We start from the raw sequence: 16,996 nt of genomic DNA on the forward strand, positions 1-16,996 counted from the left end.
CAGGTTATCAAGGCCCCCTGAGCGGACATGAAAGTGATGGATATCCGTCCCGGCACCGTTGTGAAAGCAATCCTTCTCTTCACTCCCGGCATAATAGTGATATTCCAACCCAACTACAGGGAGGCATGTCCAAGACAGGTTCTCCTCGGAGAGAAACTTTAAATCAAGAAGTTGGGAAGGATTCTGATTCCTTACATTCCGTTTCTTTGAACCTTGGTGGGATTATACAGCTCACGGAGCAGAGAAGGTAGGTTCTAATTTTTGGTGTACTCACTTAGCTCATGGAGATCTATACTTTGTATTACACTGCATACGTAAAATTAAAACACAATTCTTTCCTACAAGAGACATTCAGTTGGCCTTTCAGATTTTAGGTTTTATTGTTATTAAAATACTTATTAGAACTTAAATTTGATTTTTTAGATTTTAAAACAATGAAAAAACATTGTATAATTAAAATTCTTTCTTGAACTCATTCAGCCTATGTTTCAAGAAAAATTAGATAAGATTGAAAATTAAGATTTTATAACATTTTGTTTTTATTTGACCAAATACAGCTGAAAACCACAAATATGAAACAATTTACGCAAAAACAGAGATAATAAAAGCAGTTACGCAAATTATTAAACAATTTATAATGTACAAATAACATATATATATATATATAAAGTAACTGCATATCAAATAAAAACTACATAATCTTTTAATTCATTCAAAATATACATTATACATCAATTCATCTAAAACAAAATTCTTTACTTTAAAGTAAAAATAATCGTAAAACCTCACCTCATTCTTGATTTAGTGTCTGTCATCTCAAGTTTGCTGGTGGGTATATGACGTCTCTAACAGTCTGATCTGATCTGATCTGATCTGATCTGATCTGATCTGATCTGATCTGATCTGATCTGATCTGATCTGATGATCTGATCTGATCTGATCTGATCTGATCTGATCTAATTCATTGTAAACGTGGTATTAATTTTCGGCTGGACAAAGTTGTGATGCATTCTACAAAGTTCTATTTAATGGATATTGGTTGATTTCTTAGAATATTGATATTTGGAGTAAGCAATATAGTAAAATCTAGTACATTCTTGTCTTTTGGTTAGTTTAAATTAAGTTAATGATTCGAAAACATGTTTAAGCTAGAAACCCGACGATATCCTCCCCATTATTGATCAGATCAGGGTTTGAAGGGTACCGTTGTGAATCGAACAAGGACTTGTTAAATGGAGGGTCACTTAAAATTACAAGGATTTAGTCACATCAAGTAATTGTTGATTAAAATTGCGTCTAGATTGATTAGTATTGAGGTTGCGTGATAGGCTTTATATAATTAGTAAAGTTTGTCTCATTTATCTTCAGTTAATCAAACACCTTACTCCCTGGTGGAGGGATATACAGGGGGAAACAGGAGAAGTTATCAGCTTTAAACTTTAGGATATATAATCTGTTCATAAAACGATTAGTCTGTTCCCCTCACATATTTTAATCATCTATTGGAGAATTTTTCATAAATCACCAGTTTTAAACTTTAATCCTTCAATTTAAAAGTTCACGCGTTGGACATCCAGTTCAGTCAAATGTGGTATCACAACTAAAAGTTTTAACATGCTCTCAAGTTATAGAATAGTATTTAGTAGGCTCATTATAGACTATTTGTGGGAAGCCAAGAGAAAGAATATTTTTCAAGGGAATACCTTTTTCACTACAAGATTGTAGGCGTAATTTAAAATATAGACATAGACGTAACTTCTAAATCAGACATATTTTCTCTCCTTGAAATTTAATATTTTCATTGATTTGAATTTATAATACAGAAATAATGCACTTTAGTAAAATGATGATATTTTTCACATTTTTGATTAGATAAATATTTCAAGGGTACCATTGTGAATCCGGTATGACTCTCTTTAAATGAAGGGTTAATTATATATACAACGATAGTTCCTTTATTGCGTGTTGATCAATGCATCTTGCTTGCCCATGCCGCATTTACCTTTTTTCTTCTTATTGTGTATTGGGAATTTTTTTCTACGTGGCTTTATTTTTAACAGATGATATGTAAATACAAACTTAAACTTTTTATTTGTTTCCAGGATCCAGGATCTTGAGTTGGTAGAACGCCAAGAGGAGATTGTTAGATTAAAAGAGAAGGTTTGTCTATTGGAAAAGGCCCTTTCCAGTGTTGAAGGTGGAAAAGGGAAATGTGCCAGTTGTGCTCGATACAAGGAAACGCAAGAAAACCTGAAACTTGAACACACCAAAGGAAATTCGATTTTAAATTAAATTCATTTTATCAACTTTTAACATTTAAGCGGGATTTAAACATTTTCATTTAGAGAAATTTTTAATTTGGTCGAATATAGAGTTGGAGAAGATAAAGGAGGAGAACAAGATCAAGATCCAGTCTACCATGGAGAAATTGAAGAAGGATTTAGAATCTGATCACATGAAGAAGTTTGACGCTGTTTCCAAGCAGATTCAGCAGGTTCAAAACTCAGAGATTGAAAGAATCAAGGTTAGATTAAATTCAGAGCACTCAGCTGTCCTGGAGAAGGTTCAGTTAGAGCACGAGCAAATACTCCAGGATATAAAAGAAGCTCAGACTCTGGAGATAGAAGAGGTTAGAAGATCTTTCCACTCTACGGAGAAATCCAGTTCGGTTTCCAAGCCTGAACCTGAGGTTAACCCTGAAATCGTGGAGAAACTAGAGAAGGATCTAGAGAAGCTAGAGGTTGAACGAAATCAACTTAGATCTATGCAACACATGATGAAAAGTCTAATCAATGACCTTGCTCTACATTACAACCTCAGTCAGAAGCAGATTCGATTCTTCTCCGATTCAACCTTTTTCGAATCATTTGATCTAAAATCTTTAGATGCAAATGAAACCACAGAGTCCAACGCTCTGCACACACCTTTCAAGTATTTCGGCGGAGAAGTTTCAGCTCCTGAAAGTATGAATACTTCTCTACAGTCTGGTTCTCAGTTTTCTGTTCTCCGAGACCAGGAACACCAACTGGTTACTCCTAATCAATCTTTCTTCAGTAAAGATGAGCTGTCAGAACTGATGGGAGCTGGGTCCTTCCTGTCAGTGATGGAGAACTCGGAGGAGGTTTTCCAGGAGCTCCGCTCTCAGGTTCAAAGATCTAACGAGATTCTTAAAACTCTAGAACCTGGAAGCTTGCTCACCAAGATATCTGGTCTCCTTACTCCCCCAGACTCCCAGGAGTCGGAGAACTTCGTTGGTCGAGAAGCGGGACGGTTGGAGGTGGAGAAGGCAAGGTTGGAGTTAGAGTTGGCTGCAGCTAAACAACGTCTGCAGGAGATGGAGCTAAGTGGGAACCGTAGTGTGGATCAGAGTGAAGTTATAAGTGGGTTAGGAGGAGATATTTCAGGTTAGATTAGTTTCTCATTTTATTTTGAAATACAAAGATCAAAAGTCAAAACTTTATTTTAGAGTTTCAGCATTTTTGAAACATACATTTATTTCAGGAGAACCTGAGCACAATATATCAGTCCTTGATTTAAAAAGCTTACGAGAACTTCAGGATAGAGCTGCGCGTCTCCTCGGTGATACAGAGGGTTCCTTGCGCCCTGAGCAGAGTAGAGAAGCTGTTGAACTCCTAGCTGAACTCCTTATGCACACAGATCAGGTAATCCAGACCATTTTCATTTCTCACTCGTATCTTTTTTCATAATTATTCATTCGGTCATAACTCATTAGTTTTTTAGCTTTTTATTTCTTAAGTTTTGCAAATAATAAGTAATTTAAAAGATTGTTATGCTTGAATCTTTTATTTCAGCTTAACCTAACGTAAAGTTAACATTCTTGGTAAAATATAGACCTATTCTAGGTTATAAGTACCGCAAAACTGCAAGTAAGTGATCTAAGTCAGCAACTTGATGCAGCTGATAAACAGCTGAGGTCAACCCGTGGGTTCCTGGAGGAACAAGCTCAGGAACGAGAAGCTGAGAGAGAGGATTGGGAACGAAAACTGAATCTAGCTTTACTTCAATCCAGAAGGTAACGATTTGACAATTTCTGAAGAGTAACTACAAAAAGATTTTTGAGAAATTTTAGAAGATTTAGATTTTGAGAATAAGTTCTTGTTTTAGAAGATCTGAGATTCGGGAACAGGGAGACGAAGAAACGGATGTCGGAGAGGAAGAAGATATTCTAAGTTCAGGAAAGGAAGAAAAACAAGAGTTGACCGCAGCAGTTGAGAAGATTTATCAACTGAGAGAAATCATCCGAACCCTTGAGACAGATCTTGAGAATAAGGTTGAGGAGGAGAGGAGGATAACCGATGAGGTTCTAGAGTTAAGATCTGCTCTCACGGAGTCCTTGTTAAGCCAGGAGGCCGTGCAGCAGGAGCTGGAGAATATCAGAAGCAGTAGCACAGACCAGGAGCTCATTGATCTAGTCGAGGGGCTCAAGGAACAGCTCAATAGCAAGACTCAGGAGCTGCAGAAACACAGAGCTGTTCATCAACATCTTCACGATGTCAAGGTTGGTCTCATCTTTTTATTCATTTTTTAACGCTTGAAGATCCTTTTTCAAGCGGGAGGGGGTCTATGCGACAATTTTGTGCTGGTTGCGTTTAGTCCTAAAAATTAAGATGGAAGACTAAAATTTTGCTTGCAGCCTCCTATTGTTCTCATCTACCAATTATGGATTTAGAATATACACAAAATCATGATTTAATATCTACGTCACATGGCCATTTTCTTTATTTTAGGTTTTGACCTCTTGAGGTCATTGACCATTAAAATCATCTTTGGCCGAAAGGTGTTTCAGAATGAAATAAGAACACCTAAAACCTATGGTTTGATAACTAACATGGCCAATTTTAGTAAATTTAAACTTTCACCTCGGGAGTTCAAAAATAGTTGGCGGAGTATAATCACATGCAGATATAAAGAAGGATTCTTTAAATGGAATCCAATCTCACACTAAAAAATTGGATTTAATACTGAAAATAACATTATTATGTCTTGAATCTTTCGACGCCATAATAGAGATGAATGATCAATGCTCAGACTACATTGTAATAAACCTGTCTGGTTATTATCCTAACTAGCATTAGCAACTTTTAACATTGATTTTTTTTATTCAGGCACATCTGCGAGGTTTACAGGAGAGGGTTGTTCAGTCGACCAGGGAACTGGAGAACTCTGTCTCCGGTAGGATTAGTACCAACTCCAGCAGAGGTTCTAGTCCTCTTCTTTACAATGGAGGCAGTTTTGAGGACATAGGCATAGGTGGAGCTGGACTGGAGATTGAAGAGGTTTCAAAACTGGAGAAAAAACTGAAGATATTGGAGAAAGCTGAAACTATGGCTGTGAATAAAGTAAAATCAATGGATGCAGAAATCCTAAATCTAAAATCTGAGATAAAATGTTTGTTGGAAGATAAATCAAGTTTATCTGCTCAGCTGGAGGAGGTTGGCAGGGCTGGAGCTCAGGCTCAACTAATTATCAGTTCTCTGAAAAAGGATAAAATGAATCTTGAAAAACAGCTGAAAGAGCTCAGAGGATATAACTTTGAGGACCTTCAGGTGAGTTTTTATATTTTTTCTGGGTTTGAATATAATTTTTTCTTTCAAAAACATTTTATAAAAATTTTTATTTTCCATTTATATAAAAATTGGATTCAAACAGTGATATCTAATTTTACCCAATCGGTTTGCCCTTTTGTCTGAAAGTCATGCATTTGGAAGACCTTGCAAAGGTGGGAAAGAGAAAAACGATGTAACTAGTCATTATTTCTTTTCTTGTTAAAGGCAAGAAGCAGGATTCTTGAATCTTGTTTCGTAAAATCAAATTTCTTATGCTTCTAGGAAATCAATCTCTACCCAAGCCACTGAACAAAGTTATTCCTGTTTTTTCTCTTGTTTTCTAACTTAAAACAATAAATAAATGATAGTAGGCACAATTATACAGAGGGTTGTTCATATCTGATTCTATTCTTGTAACACATTATTGACATTTCTTGTTATTTTATTATTTAAAATATTTTTCAGGCTGAGAATGCTCTTCTTCAATCCAGAGTTGTTTCTCTCCAAGTACAAGTGTCCACGCTTCAGGTAAAGGAATAGAACAGGGAGAATGAGACATTTTTTAATTGTTTTTTTTTCTCGTGAATCAGTTGCAATAGTTTTAATATTTTTTAAGAATTTTATAATCAATAATAATTTTTTTTAAATATTAATTAACCCTATTAGTATATATATATATATTCTTGAATCTTTCTCTGCAATCCAATCTTATAATTTCAGGGAGAAAAACAGGCCAGTAAACATAGATTCCCAGTTCGAGGAGATGGAACTGAAGTTATCCTTCAGGAGAAAGAGAAGATTAGCCTGCATCTAGAGCAAACCTTGGACAAACTCAAGATTATTGAGACGGAGAAGGATCTAGTTGAGCAGAGGTGTGCAGGACTCAGTGCTAAGATTGAAAGATTGGAGCGGGAGATAGAGTCCCAAGGATTGAGTTTACCTGAAAGCGATAAACTTCTTCAGTTGGAAAGAGATAAATCTGAGCTTGAAGAAGTGAACGCTAAACTTTTGAAAGAACTGGGACAGGCGCGTGCCGCGGAGCTTAACGCGCACAAACTTCAGATTCCAAAGTTAGCCGAGGACTTGTTAAAGGAAAAGAATTGTGAAATAGATCGTCTGAGATTTCAACTTTCTGAACTCCAGGTTAAATCTCAGAATTTGTTGCAGAGTACACCCAACTCCTGGACCTCCTCCCTAGATCACATGTCTAAAAGTTCTGTTGAACAGCTTAGAGAAGCTCCAAGAATTCAAAATCTTTCTGAACTTTCGTTCGTAGTGAACCGACGAGATGTAGTAACCCAGGCCAATAAGGTTTCTGTACACAACCTGGATACAATCCATGAAACCTCTTTAACTCTTAGGGAACCATCTCATTCTTCCGCAACTCCTGGAACAGTTCGGGAATGTTCGTATGAAACGTCAAATTCTGGAACTACCGGAGAAACATCACACGAGAGAACTATCCAAAGAATTCCATTGGGAGAAACTAAATCAGGAAGTACGAATCTATCCACCCCTGAGGTTGAGCTGACAAGAGATACTGCCAAGGACGGAACTGAAGAGAGTATTAACCATAATGATATTATTGATAATGAGTTGATTAGTTCTGAAGAGGTTTCCGCCCTACTCAATCAGAAAGCAGAAGAAATTGAAACTCTAAGTTCTATAATTCACGAAAAAGATTCTTATGTCTATGAACTCCAAGACAAGGTTCAGGATTCTGAGGAGAAAATAAAAAGTTTGGAAAAGGATTTGTCGGAAATTAATAAAACTCTGGAACAGAAAAATAAATTCTGCAAGAATTTAGAGCAAATTGTGTCCGAGAAAGCTGAGAAAGTTGAAACATTAGAAAACGCAGTTAACAAACTTAGAACTGAGGTTGAGGAGAAAGAATCTCAGTGTATTAGACTGAAGCAAGATATTATTGACAAGGATGAAGTTCTCTCCTCTTATGAGGATAAGTTACAGGACTGGCAGGATAAACTCCGCGACCTGGAGAATAAGCAGTTACAGGATATTGAACCCAACCTGGCAGAAGAGGTTAAAAGACTCCGTGAGGAGTTAAATGACCGAGTATCTGGGATGGAAAATCTTCACTCAATAATACAGAAGAATGAGAGAGATTTACAAAGAAGGATTGAAGCTGAGAGCGAACTAAAAAGAAAATGTTCAGAACTAAACAAGGATCTTGAGACAAAGATCCAGATCCTAACTGAATCCTCCAGAGCTACTGAGAGATTAAAATCAGATCTTGAATCAGCTCAAAATAATCTGGAGGACGAGGCCAGAGAAAAGCTTAAACTTGAAACCGAGCTGAGCAAGGTCACTAAAGAAATGTCTTCCATTGAGAGGGTTGTTAAAGAGATGACGACCCAGTTTAAACGAGAAGTCGGGACAAGAGATCAAGAGATTTCCAGATTGAACTTAAAATATCAAGAAATTGTAAAGAAACAATCTGAATCTCTCAATGCACTAGAACAAGCACCCTATGCTATATCCTGTGAAAAATGTGATGCAAAATTAAACTCTGTAGACAATGGATCTCTAGATGATTTAACGACTCTAGTTGAACGAGAACTGGAGAAATCTTCGGAATTGGATCGAAGTCTGCTCACGCAATTGGTTTCCGGTAATACAACGTTAAACACAACACAGGAGGATATCTCAGAGGTTGAGCGGCTACTCCGCAAGGTTCAGCAGGACGGAGTTAAAGTTCTCACCTTATCGGAGAAACTGTTTCTGACCAAGCACTCTCAAGATGAAAACCCAAATGAGGATGGACGACTAAGAGAAGTGTCCCGAAAGCTTGAGCTGATGCAGTTTGAAATTGAGCAAGAACGCGTGGTTTGTGAGGATTTAAGAAGATCTTTGGACTTAGAGAAGAAAAATGGACTCGAACTTTTTTCAAAACTCTCATCCGAAAGAAAGTTAAAGAACGGGTTAGAAGAAGAACTAAGTGGAGCTCAGCGGCAGATACGAACCTTGTTAAAGGAAAAATCTAGAAATCATCAGATGATTGTTGATTCTGACAACGAGGAATTTCTCAACACTATCAAGTCACAGAAGCAGCAGATAGAGAGCCTGGAGGAGAGCTTGAGAATGGAGAAGGAGAACTTTTCTCAGCTCCAGAATGTGTTGGCTGTGGAGCGAAGGCGGGCACTGAAGACCGAATATTCCCAAGAGCGAAGAGACGAGGAAGATATTGAAGAACTGAGAAATCAGCTGAGAGCGGAGAGAAATTATAGAGATCAATTAGAATCCAGACAAGAGACAGGGAAATCAGGAGAGGTTGCTAAACTTATTATAGATCAACTCAACCATGAGTTGAGAATTGAAAGAAAAAAGAACTCCGAGGTTTCCCTGGAACTGGAGAAGATGAATAGAAACCTCCAGGATGGAAGCCAGTTTAGGTTTCAAAGAGCAGAATCGGTTCAAATATCTGACCGTGGAGTTGAGCTAGATCAGTCCTGGAACCGAGCTTGGAGATCCCGAGAGTTAGAGCTAGAACGTCTCGTCGCTTCTCTTGAGTTGAGAACTGAGATGATTGAAAGAGAGAACGAAAGAAAAGGTCTTGAACTGGATAAATTAAAGTTGGAACTTAGTCAGCGAGAACGGAATAATTCAGGTAGATATTTACTATTTATCATTTATTTTAAAATGCCTTTTTCTATTACAACTAAAATACCTTCCAGTTGCATTTTATTATGTTATTTTCATCTGTGGTTTCAGGTTTGAGTAAAGAACAGCTGGAGAGAATGAAACAGGTCAATTCATTCCTTGAACATAACCTGAAGGAGAACGGAGAAATGTTGGCCACTATATCGAAACTTCAAGAAGAACGCCATGAGTTGAAGAGTAAACTAGCGGAGCACAAATATCGACAGGAAACATGTTCCTGCTCAGGACCTGGAGAAAATAGGCAGGATTTATACAGCAGGTATCTGAGAACTGAGTCCTACAGGAAAGCATTAATCTGGCAGAAACGATATCTTCTTGTTCACATCTCTGGGGGGTATTTCAGTAGGGAACCAGTGCTCAGGGTAGGACGACAGAACTTGTCTGGGATTAACAGGTTCAGGGCTGCTGTTTACTCTGTAACCTCTATCCTGAGAATGAAATTTCTGATCAGAAGATGGAGCAGCGGGAAGAGAGCAGGAGTAACTCCGTCCAGATCTAGAGCTTGGAGCAGCGCTCTTTGTTCATCGTCAGTCCCTGAAATGAAGACTCCAACCCAGAGAAGACCTGAATCATTGGACATAAGATTTCCTGCGCACTCTGGATTGCATCCTGTATACAGTCCTAGGCTGGAGCAGAGGAGTAGAGTAAGACGAACTTCTAGTCTACGAGAGCAACCAAGGAGAAGTCTAGAGAGTCCAAGCTCTATCTCAAGCTCAAGTTCAATCCACCCTCCTCCAGTAGTTACAGGACGGACTCCGCCAACCCGGGATATTGGAGCAAGGAGACAGCGGAGTAGTGAACCTAGTGCAGGAGACCATCATACGCTTAATAATCAACCTCGGAGAAGTTTAGGGTTTCAGGAGCAGGGTTCAGCAATCAGGGATCCGGAGTTAGTCGCAGATCTCAAAGATTATCAGGAGAAATTAGAGTCCTTAGAGAGACAACTTGGGATTAAATTCTAGATATTACATATTTATGCAACTTTTAATGAATTTGATATTTTTAACGATGAAATCTTGGTTGTTAAAATTTTTAGTTTGACTCATGTTCCTATTTTGCATGTTAAATGTAACAACTCAACAGTATTTAAACATATTTTCATAACTTGACGTAAGAATGTAATAAATTCTCTCTGTTAATAAAACATATGTTAAATTATCTTTTATTAAAACAATATTTAGTACAGAGTACAGACAACATTCCTTTACGTGATTATTAATTTCTGTAAAATCTGTCTGTCTAAAAATCTTAAGTAAACCCCATTTCTTTTCCCCGAGTGAAAATGTTCTCACTAATTCTAGGTAAATACAGAGTTTTAATCAGGTTTAAAGATAAGCAAATCCGATTCACATATAAAGTATGAATTAGACATCTAGCTATGTTTGTAATAACTGATTATTTTCTATTTGGTTTTCTCTTGCGCATTTGTTTGGTTTAGATAGACTGGAGTAGTTAACAAGAAAAAACATTTTTAAGGGAGTACACAGAAATAATTCTGGGGGCGAAATTTGCCCGAAACGCCAAAAAAAAATTTCCCCCACTGGGAGCTCCTAGTGGGGGGCAAATTTTGAACTGCAAATTGAAAACATTTGGCTTCTTGGATATCAGGCAAGTATAAGATACTTTAAAGGTACACATACAGTCCAATTACCTAGTGCATGCACTACTTAATCTCTCTTTCAAACAAAACTAGCAGAAAAAAAAGTTTCTAAAAAATCGACTTTATTATGCTGTAATGGTAGTGATAATTAGTATTTAAACTAAAGATAGTAAAAGACATTTTTGAAAATGAAAAACTCGACTTAAACTTAAATTCCATGAGATGAAAAAAGGACCTAAGATAATTATGACGTACTTGTAAAAGTTTCTGTTTTTAAAATAAAGTAGGAGTACAAATGTACTCTATGTCATAAAGCTCTTCATTCATTTGAATGTTTGCTATGGCTGGCTAAACGGCTGAATTTTAGTAAGGAAACTCATGGATACCCTTGGGGATGACATAAGCAAAATAGATTTTAAGTTTTTTGTTTTATTTCTATTTTTAAATTCCACGGGCAACGCCTGGCACTTCAGCTAGTTTGTATTAAAAGAAAGATTACAAAACAGCTGTGCAATAAATAAAGTAAATTAAATCCAAATAAAAAAAAGGTCTTTTAATACCTCCAAACTCAAGCCAAACATTAAGATGACTTCTGTCATGGTGGCTCTGGTCCACTAATGCAATATTCTTAGTGCACTGAATGAACAGCAAACTATTATATTCTTCAATCTTGAGTTTTAGATTTGAAAAGTGTGAAAGCTCTGAGTTCTAGGAGGGGCTACGCCCCTCTTTACAGGTCCTGGAGGGAGGGGGCACTGCCCCCATCTATACACCCTTATTTTTCAAGCTGGAAAACCTGCAAAAATGTGATAATTATCTATTCTTTAAGATTTACAGCGAAATAAAAAAAGATGGACCCCAAATTTTTCTTTAATTCTGAAAGGAATATTTATCTTTCTAAATTTCATCATTAACTGTTAGATATCCAACAGTAAAGTATGGGGGTAGTTTCAATAAAATCCAAAACGTGAGTTTGTTATGTGCGTCAAAGTTTTTTTTTAAAACAAAAAGTCAAACTCTACCTTCAGATTATTATTTTTATTGAACTTGAGTTGTCTTCTTATTGTCTAACAACAACAAGGGAATTTGGTCCGACCCTCAGAATATATATATATATTCTGAGGTTTTTTTTTAAAGTTTTGGAGGGTTTTTCTTTAGGAGTTATCACAAATTTTTGAAACCGCATTACATTATGTACTTCAATAACGAATATTTTGTAGGCAAAGAATGGAATACATCACAAGGAAAACCAAATATTCACTATAATATGTTAATTTTGATGTTAATTTTAATGAAACGAGTTCTAAAACAACTCACCACACTCAAGGTATACGAGTTCAAATCAAGACGGAAACAAAGAAATCTAAAAATATAAAACCTGAAATAAAAGGTTTCAAATTAGAAGAGATAGTGCACGGTTTAAAAAAAATGCAATTTTTGCAATTTGCGAGAGATTGAGAATGTTGGCTTGTCTAAGACAAAGTCTGAGACACATGGACTGAAAGATGGAGCTTTAAATGTATCCAGAAGTAATTCTGAGTATACATTCTTTGGAATGAATAATCCTTCCAATGAAATACTTGTGTATCCAGAAGTAATTCTGAGTATACATTCTTTGGAATGAATAATCCTTCCAATGAAATACTTGTTTATTTACTTTACTGTAGATTAAGGTTTATTTCAATTACCAACGTTTAAGCAGCTATATAGAGCAAGCTGTTCAGTACAGCAACACGGGACAGTACACCAAATGAAGCAGCCCTTTCTATAGAGATCCTAGTGAATCTTAAGATTTCAATTAACTCCACTTCAAAAAAAATTGCGTTTTATGACCGTCAATTTTCTGGAAACTGTATTTCTAGTAATCATGTTTCGAGCACTAATACCTGCATGGTGCATTACCATCACGTACCTTACTTTGCTTGACTTATTTTGCGAATCATGCCAGGAAAATCACACTAATCCTATCACTGTGATTTAAAGGTCGCAAGCTCTTAAGAAAGAAAAAAATGAGAATTTTGCCAATATTAACTACTTTAAGACCAAAGCTAACAACAAGTGCTACATAGTGCTAAAATGTACATGTAAAGGGCTACAGAAAAGCATAAGTAAGATAGAGTAGTAAAATCAAAGCCCAACGCGTTACGACACTTCAAAGTCGACCCTGTCTTAAAAATTAATGAGACTATTTATAAGCAGGCTAAATATAAGTACCTAGTCTTAAAGCTTTCAGAATATTAAAAAAATTAACAAATTCGTACTTTCATCACATAGGGAAGCTATTACTATAGCCTTACTAAATGTTTTATGTCCAAAAAACTACAGTGATTACCAGAGAATATGAAGACGACATTAAAGTAATACTGAAGTGCATTTGATGTTGTTACCAAAGCTAATAGATTTACTAGTAAGTTATCAAATTACTTATTAGAGAAATGGGTCTGTTTACAATGCACATTTGCTCTGTTTCATGTTCAATGGTCTGGTAAAACCAAAGGCCAAGGCGTTGCGAGCCTGTCTAAGATTTTGACGACTTAAGTTTCAGAATTGTATATATTTCATGGTGAGACGTGTCTGTACGAAAAGTAGATTTTTTAGGAAGAGCTGTCAGAATCAAAAATATAATTGTTTTTAATTAAATGTTTTTGGCCCTGGCATGGACTGGGACTCATTTTAAAAACTTATTGATGACAAGGCAAGGGAACAAAGCATTATACTTTATGGGACTGTAAGCGTAATTTCGGTTCACCGACAAAGGGTCAAACGACAGAGGGTCAAACGACAAAGGGTCAAACGACAAAGGGTCAAAAGCGCTACAAAGGGTAAAACGACAAAGGGTCAAAAAGTGCGACAAAGGGGCAATTTTTTGTTTTTTTTACAATACTTTTGATGAACACTATCGTAACGAAAGCTAAAATCTAGAAAAATCAAAACGTTGACATCTCTAGTACGCAGCATTCACTGCGTTTTACAGAATTCAAGTGGGTTTTAAGATATTTAATCACAGAGCTCTCTTTACTCGATAAACATCGAAGGGGTCACCGTAGTAAATCAGGCATTGCCCCTCTTTGCATGGAGGGTACCTTAAAATTACAATTTTAGTCCCTTTAAACGTGCCTAAAGTTCAATGATGTCTGATTAACTCTATCCATGGTCCCTTTAAACGTGCCTAAAGTTCAATGATGTCTGATTAACTCTATCCATGGTCCCTTTAAACGTGCCTAAAGTTCAATGATGTCTGATTAACTCTATCCATTGTCCCTTTAAACGTGCCTAAAGTTCAATGATGTCTGATTAACTCTATCCATGGTCCCTTTAAACGTGCCTAAAGTTCACTGATGTCTGATTAACTCTATCCATGGTTTCTGAATCACCCCTCTCTCCTCCTCTTCAGTTTTATCTAAACAAAATATAAACAATGATATGTATTTTCCTCAATTTTCATTAATTAGAATATTTGTGTGACTGTATAGATAATTAGGAAATTATTTGGAGTCTTTAGTTCTCCCTGGGTTCCGGGCTCTCAACTAATTCATCAAACAAACGACAATTTGGACATCATTTTGAACTTTTTAAACAATTGATTTTTAATTTGATAAAAAAGAATATCTGCCCATATAAACTTGTTTAAGTTTAAAAATCCTTAAAATAAAAAAAAATACTTTTTATTTTTTAACTTAAAAAAATTTTTAAAAATGTTATTTCTGACTTTGGCGGTATAGGCAGTTCAACTTCATTAAATTATGGCCTTGGAATAATTTTTTCAATTTTTTTGTTAATTTGGAAAAAAATGTATAAGATTTTTTTATTGTATTCTAAATAATCCCTTGACCCTTCAAAATTTTTTTCTTGTCTTAAAAAGTAATTGAAGGATCAACCATTGAAAATATTTATTAGTCATTTAATTTTCGGACATTTTCCCTTTCTTCGTTCAGTATTGTCTTGGGTCCAAATATCAAGTGTGTACTGTGTACTACAGGGTGTCCCAAAAAAAACATGGGAATTCAGTGACGAATTTGATATCGTCTTTGTTATGAATTATTGGGACACCCTGTATAAGGTAAATGTCTGGCTGATACGAACACTTTCTGGCACTGGTCGCCTCATCAATGAACTGGATTAATTTTAAGCATAAAACTCATGAGTCATGAACCCATTGACCGATCTACATCAAATGTTGGTTGGAAATCTCAGGAATGTTCTTAGCTTGGTTAACAATTTTAAGTTAAGAGGGTTGACTTGTTCCTGGCAAAGCTGAGTGCTCAAGCTAGTTTCTTTACAAATATGTATTTTTTATTTGTTTCAATTTAATAAACGTTGAAAGTGGAATGTCCGATTTACAACGACACGAAATCCTTTAAACCTGTTTCTAAGTAACATTAAGTATGATATCGCCGCTTTTTCTCTAAAAACGTGTCGAATTCTTAGTCTCCTTTATTGTCTTTAAAGCACAAAAATCTATTAAAATTGGACTGCTTCCTCCATGCAATTTTACCTAAAATATGGTATGAAAATAAACGACACTTTTCTAAGCTTTTAAATATCAATCTTATTTCAAATTTTAAACAGAATTTAATTGATATTTTTATCAGCAAAACAAATGTATTAATTCTAACACATGCTATGTTTTCGAAAGAATCGAAGAAAGCAAAGATGATTTTACTAAGAAAAGACTAAATAGATTAAAAAGAGTAAAAAATATAATCAAACATAGAGGATGTAAAAATTGGCGCTAATTAAAAGATGGTGAATAATGCCAGTTTTGCGTAAAACCTACACCTTTTCCACAACCCGTAATGTCTATTTTATTTATTTCAAACATTACAAATAAATCTCATTTTAATATCTCTTCAAAAAATACTAACAATCAACCACTAGTTTATATTAAATATAAATGTAAACAAATATATGTAACTTTCCTTTTTCTTATATTTACATTCTTTACCGTTTTTTATGATTGGAGGTTTTCAAATATTTTCTCTTAAAACACTGGAAAAATTGGGCTGTGAATATGCATTTAAACTCAATTTCAACGAGGGCTTTTTCTAGATTCAGATTCCTCTTGGCCCCCAGTCTTTATAGGGTTAAGAAATTTGCCTACCCTGTACTTAAAGGTATAAGAAACTGTACTTAAAGTTAGGGCCATGTGGGGTGAATTGATCTTTTTAGCAATATAGAGGGGGTAATTTTTTTTAAAAAGATTAAAGAGGGGGGTAAAAAAACATACTCCCGCCCGGGGTAAAATCCTGCATATTCGCCTGAAAAAACAAAACATTTTTCATCTTTAACATTTTCATCCTTGATCAAACTTAAAGGTTCAAAGAGTACCGTTGAGAATCAGACATGTTTTTATCCTAATGTGCCATTGTAAAAAATAAAATAGATTTTCCCGATTAATAGTCACCCCTAATATAAACAATTGTCTATTTTGTCACTTTTCTTGTGTTAAGGGTCCTGTCGCGAGCAGGTCAGCAGGGTTGAATATAAGAACACAATCCACTCTGGAACCTTTAGTCGTTTTCTTACACTTAGCGCAGGAGAAAGGTAAGGATAAAATCAAGGATGAGTTAAAATAGAAAATTCATTCTGATAACTTAGTCTTATGTAATTTTAAGCTTTAATGATTTCTATTTGTAAGAAATTAAATCAACTCAGTGCTTTGTTGGCTATGTTTGTTTACATTTCTTACCATAAATTGCAGCACGCTTATGCAAACAAATATTTTGTGTTTCTTGTAGCAAAAAGAAAAAACAAACTAAAAAACCCCAACCTCGGAATGCTCCTTAGATGAATATGGTTTATTTTTATTTTTTTTCCTTTATTATAGTTTTATAGTTTTTATAGTTTTATTGTTTTTTGATGAACATACGTTTCTTAATATTAATTATTCATGATCTTTTCTAATAATCTTAAATATAAAAATTAGAAAAATAAATTGACATGTATACAGTTGTTGCATGGAATAAATAAAAACCAAATAATAATAATGGCTTAATTTGATGAACAATTCCAATTTTATTCATTAGCAAAATTCAAAAAATTCGTTTATCAATGATGAAAAGTATTAACATTTCACAATTCGTCGAAATGACCTTTATTGATATAAAGATTTCAAGAAATATTTTATTAATTTGAAGTCCTTTATTATACC

At 35.3% G+C, this 16,996-nt stretch overlaps 1 protein-coding gene across 1 annotated transcript in view; it reads left to right on the plus strand.

Annotated features, from left to right (window-relative positions):
* Window positions 1–16,996, plus strand: part of LOC111696211 (uncharacterized) — a 28,071-nt gene that overhangs the window by 4,219 nt on the left and 6,856 nt on the right. Inside the window, exons 10-20 of the mRNA XM_023465759.1 lie at window positions 4–247; window positions 2,103–2,272; window positions 2,373–3,404; window positions 3,502–3,662; window positions 3,864–4,033; window positions 4,126–4,519; window positions 5,127–5,567; window positions 6,033–6,095; window positions 6,288–9,192; window positions 9,297–10,205; window positions 16,296–16,389. Of these exons, the coding sequence (XP_023321527.1) occupies window positions 4–247; window positions 2,103–2,272; window positions 2,373–3,404; window positions 3,502–3,662; window positions 3,864–4,033; window positions 4,126–4,519; window positions 5,127–5,567; window positions 6,033–6,095; window positions 6,288–9,192; window positions 9,297–10,205; window positions 16,296–16,389 (6,583 nt within the window). The remainder of the gene's footprint in view (window positions 1–3; window positions 248–2,102; window positions 2,273–2,372; window positions 3,405–3,501; window positions 3,663–3,863; window positions 4,034–4,125; window positions 4,520–5,126; window positions 5,568–6,032; window positions 6,096–6,287; window positions 9,193–9,296; window positions 10,206–16,295; window positions 16,390–16,996) is intronic.

This window comes from Eurytemora carolleeae, unplaced genomic scaffold, assembly GCF_000591075.1.
Source record: "Eurytemora carolleeae unplaced genomic scaffold, Eaff_2.0 scaffold12, whole genome shotgun sequence".
NCBI lineage: Eukaryota > Metazoa > Arthropoda > Copepoda > Calanoida > Temoridae > Eurytemora > Eurytemora carolleeae.